This window comes from Dryobates pubescens, chromosome Z (assembly GCF_014839835.1).
Source record: "Dryobates pubescens isolate bDryPub1 chromosome Z, bDryPub1.pri, whole genome shotgun sequence".
In the NCBI taxonomy this organism is placed as follows: domain Eukaryota; kingdom Metazoa; phylum Chordata; class Aves; order Piciformes; family Picidae; genus Dryobates; species Dryobates pubescens.
The window spans coordinates 32,806,728-32,811,390 of NC_071657.1; the positions used below are offsets into that span (position 1 = coordinate 32,806,728).

Below are 4,663 nucleotides of genomic sequence, written 5' to 3' on the forward strand. Positions count from 1 at the left end.
AGTTGCTAATCGTTCTTACCATGCCTCTGCATTTTTATTAGCATGGAAACTTTGTAGGGGAAAGCACCTAGGAGCAGTTCTCCATGCTGCCCTTGTATTTCTTCAGCAGAACCACATCTGCACAGAGCATGAACAGTGGTTTACCCAGAGCTACCTTCATAAGCATGCAACAATGCTAGACTTTGGTGTCCCGTTGTAGTCTGTTCCTCTCGGCTACTGTTCTGTGTCCTTATCACCTCTGAGTGTATATTGTGGCTTGAGCACCCACGTGGGTGACTTGGGAAGACTGTGAGATTTATGCTGCATTTGTTGATTTTATTTTCAGAGCCTGGTTTGCGAGCCACTTTCTCAAATTAATATGCAAGGCTTGCTGGAGCTGGGGATACACACCGCCTGCCCAGAAGAGTGCTTGGAGGAACGAGGCTTGATCTCCCTCTTGTGGAAAATTATCAGAACTAAATCCTTGTGATACTAAAGAGGAAAAGTCCATCATTGGTGAACAAATAATGGCTGCAGTTACCATGTCACCTGATGCTCTTTTCAACCCTCAAGAGAATGAAGAGATGGACTCTCTGATCGTACTGCATTACAATTACACAGGAAAACTTACGCGAAGGGAAAAGGCAACTGATAACATAGACCTGCCCACTATTGCATTTCTGATCCTGTGTAGCTTCATAGTCTTGGAAAACTTGATGGTGTTGATTGCCATATGGAAAAACAATAAATTTCACAACCGCATGTACTTTTTTATTGGCAATCTAGCTCTCTGTGATCTTTTAGCTGGGGTTGTTTACAAAGTGAACATTCTTATGTCTGGGAAGAAAACTCTGAGCTTGTCCTCCACAATCTGGTTCATTAGGGAAGGCAGCATGTTTGTTGCCCTGGGAGCCTCCACTTTCAGCTTACTGGCAATAGCTATAGAGCGACATTTGACCATGATTAAAATGAGGCCTTACGATGCAAATAAAAAATACAGGGTGTTCCTTCTTATTGGTACATGCTGGCTTATTTCAGTTTCATTGGGTGCTTTACCCATCCTTGGGTGGAACTGTATAAACAACTTACCAGACTGCTCAACCATTTTGCCTCTGTACTCCAAGAAGTATGTTGTGTTCTGCATTAGTATCTTCATAGCCATTTTGGTTGCCATTGTCATCCTTTATGCCCGTATCTACATCCTGGTGAAATCCAGCAGTCGTAATGTCACTAACCACAGTAACTCGGAGCGCTCCATGGCACTCCTTAGGACTGTCGTGATTGTTGTTAGTGTCTTCATTGCCTGTTGGTCTCCGTTGTTCATCCTGTTCCTCATTGATGTGGCTTGCAGAGTCAAGGAGTGCTCTATCTTGTACAAAGCCAACTGGTTTATTGCTCTGGCAGTCATCAATTCTGCAATGAATCCCGTCATCTACACTCTGGCCAGTAAGGAAATGCGTCGGGCTTTCTTTCGCCTTGTTTGTGGCTGCCTAGCAAAATCAAAGGTGGCCAGATCTTTGCCTATTCAGCCCACGCCAGATCACAGTCGTAAATCCAGCAGCAGCAATACTCAGAAGCCAAAGGAAGATTTCCCACCAAAGAATGTTCCCTCTTGTATTGCTGAGAAAAATGAATCTTCATTTCACAATGGAAACTTCTGTAAGTAAAGAACTCCTCAAGACAAGTACCTTTCTGTGGCTTTTAGATTTAAACTACAAGTGTAGTTTAAGTATTCATGCACTTAAATCACAGGGAAACACACTAACCACTTATTTAACTTTGAGGACTTATTTATCAACAATCATTTGCTTTGGGCGTTCTTTCACTTAACACACCTGATGCAGAAAAAGCCCTTTATGCTACCCAACAGCAGGACAGAGTCCATGCACATCTGATGACATTGTGCACCACAATGGCATTGCACCGTGAGGCTGCGCCTGGCAATGCCTTGTTGTGCAAGACATCAATCAAATGTGTTAGAAACTTCAGCGTTCAGTAAACATTGATCATAATTGGAAAGTCTTGGAGAAAAGCTCATTGCATATGTTGGTGATAATAGTTCTCTGTGTGTATCTTGGTGTTATGCTAATGGCCTTATATGTGGTATAAATAGCTGTATATTTGTACAATTCCTTATTAAAAACTTGTTTGGCAAAAGTTTACAATATATATACTAAACATTGTATTGCATTATACAGTGTAAGGTGAAAAATTACACAAATAGATGTGTTTCAGTGGGGATATTTGAAAATATATGAAGTAGTAGTTTTCAACTGACAGGAACTTTAATATGGCATATCATGTCAGTATTATTTTTTTTCCTGGCTGTTATTCAGGCTTTTCATGTCTAGTGGAAGGCAACATGATGGTTGTCACCGTGGCATTTCACAACTTGTTTTAAACAAGCACTAGTAAATAACTACTAAGAGAGGCTAGATATCTTGGCTATTTAAAATAGTTACAATGTGACCCAACAATACACGTATATCAAGTGTATGTACTTTTTTAATGCATATATTTTTGCTTACTATTTCCAATGCATTTAAAAATGTATGTCAAGTCTATATAAACCTGTGTACATTGTGAATGCACTACCTAAGCTCAGATTCTTCAGTTCCGAAACAGACACCTATCATTTCAGAAAGTAAGGAACTGCAAAGGGTCCCTGTGGAGTTCTTCCATTTCATTCCAGACACTACCACAGCATTGGATTTTATTAGAAATCTCCCTGGGAAGAATAGCCAGTGGCACAAGATCCTGTTTTCTGGCAGTGGGACCCTGTGCTTCTACTGTCTCCAGGCGCTTCTGCAGATGTGAGGGGGAAGATGCGGTACAGCAGGATCATGCTGAAGGGCATATCTCCAGTTATACCTTACATTGCCTTGAAAGCCTGTGTAGTTGGAAGACCTGAAGCTCCAGATTCAACTTTTTGAGAGGCTGTTCCAGAGAAACCTGTGTGAAAACCACTTCTTTATCAGCCTCAGTACAGGATGGTGTTCTACATGAAAGAGATTCCCTGAGGCCTAGAGCAGTTAAGGCTGCATAAATACCTTGTTTCAAGTCCCCGTGGAAGCTGCCCTTGGTACTTCTGTCAGTAGTACTTTGCAGTTGGAGGCTTCAGTGGATGTTGATGGGTTCCCATTGTCTTTCAGTAAGAATGTGAGCATATAACTTTATTGAGCTCTGTCAAAGATTTGTGTCTCCAAACACACCTTGCCTTACACACAATCAGAAGTAGTTGAGGATTTTAATACACAGCTTGGAAGAGCTCATCCTTGGCTTTACTCTGGTCTTATTTATCTAAAGCAACAGCATTAGACTCTTCCCAAGTATGTATAGTGTGTCAGTTCTGTAATGTGTATAGAGAAACCCTTCAAAATGTAAAGGTTTGCATTGTGATTATCTTTTATAAATTAAGAGTTTGCTTGTAAACATTATACACCATTAGAAAAGCATAAGAAAAAAGCCTATGAAGTAACTGTGAAAGAGAATAGTAAATAAGAAATAATTTCTTCCAAAAATGTTGAAAAGCAGTGTACTTATGAAGAGTAAACTAAGCTAATGATTTAACTATATGAACTGCAGATACAGGATGGGTTAGCAACTCTGTAGCTTGGTAAGCAACAGAAAAGGTGATACTGCATGGTGATGGCTTGCTTTGTTTTTTAGATCTTACAGTGCTATTGAATGTATTTTAAGTGTAGAAATTCTCCCCTGAAGTTGTGTCTTTGAAAACTGACAGTTGAAATATTTGTATACTTACAAACGTTAGATCACAAGGTGATAGCATGTGGCAGCATTCTGTGCTACTGTAGAGCAGAAAGGACTTAGCAACACAGTGGTTTGAGAAAACATTGTGGCTGACCCCATGCCAAATGTCATGTCAAGGCTACTATGTGATTCTTGCTGTTTAGGGGAGAAAAAAATATCTGAAGTCCAAGTACATACACTTGAAAGTGAATTTTAACATCTGTATTCTAGCCCTAGCTATTGTTAGAGTTGATGCAAGGTATAGGTCATGCAGGCAACTCCACTGTTGGAGGCTCTGTAATTTTTTGTCAATACTTCCATTCTTCTTAGACTTCCTTCTCTTGTTTTGGAGCTGTGGGGATATTTTGTTAGTTCAGTACCCTGCTGTACTTGAAGCAGGCTCCTAAGATTAATAGGTTCACGTGTAACACTGATAATATCATTTCCAAAGTATTTCTGACTAAAAAAACCCTTGTGGATACAGTCTTCAGTGGGCAGATCCCACTGGGACATATTAAAGCACAGATTCTGAAAGATTTCAGAACAGAATTTTAAAGTAGGACAAGGCAAGTGTTTAGCAGCACTGGATTATTATCAACCAGGAAAGTGTACTAACCTGGAAGATGGAAAAAGATGGAGAATGAGTGCTTTTACTCCTAAAATACTGCAAAATTCCTTAAAATACATCCCAGAATCCAAGCGTTTTATGAGCCAATTTGAGCATACAAGAAACTGAATCAAATCTCACTTTTCCAAATCAGTTTTATGTGGCGCAAAGGCTACAAAGGATACTGACATTTAATTCATATTATTTTCTTAATGGAAATACTTACTTTGATTAGGGATTACAAAAGAAATGCAAATCAAACCACCAAAGGAGAGGGGGGAAAAAGTACTCGCTAAGGCACTTTTGAAAAGTCTTTTATTGCCAACA

The 4,663-nt window shown here is 39.8% G+C and overlaps 1 protein-coding gene across 1 annotated transcript; it reads left to right on the forward strand.

Moving 5' to 3' along the window:
* The first annotated feature begins 331 nt into the window (after window positions 1–331).
* On the forward strand, window positions 332–1,914 carry S1PR3 (sphingosine-1-phosphate receptor 3). Its single transcript, XM_009896673.2, has one exon. It carries the CDS (start codon window positions 507–509, stop codon window positions 1,644–1,646), a length of 1,140 nt encoding a protein of 379 aa, XP_009894975.1. The 5' UTR covers window positions 332–506; the 3' UTR covers window positions 1,647–1,914.
* The last annotated feature ends 2,749 nt before the right edge of the window (window positions 1,915–4,663 follow it).

Coding starts and splice junctions, on each gene's coding strand:
- S1PR3 (XM_009896673.2), top strand. CDS start 507: ATGGCTGCAGTTACCATGTCACCTGATGCTCTTTTCAACCCTCAAGAG.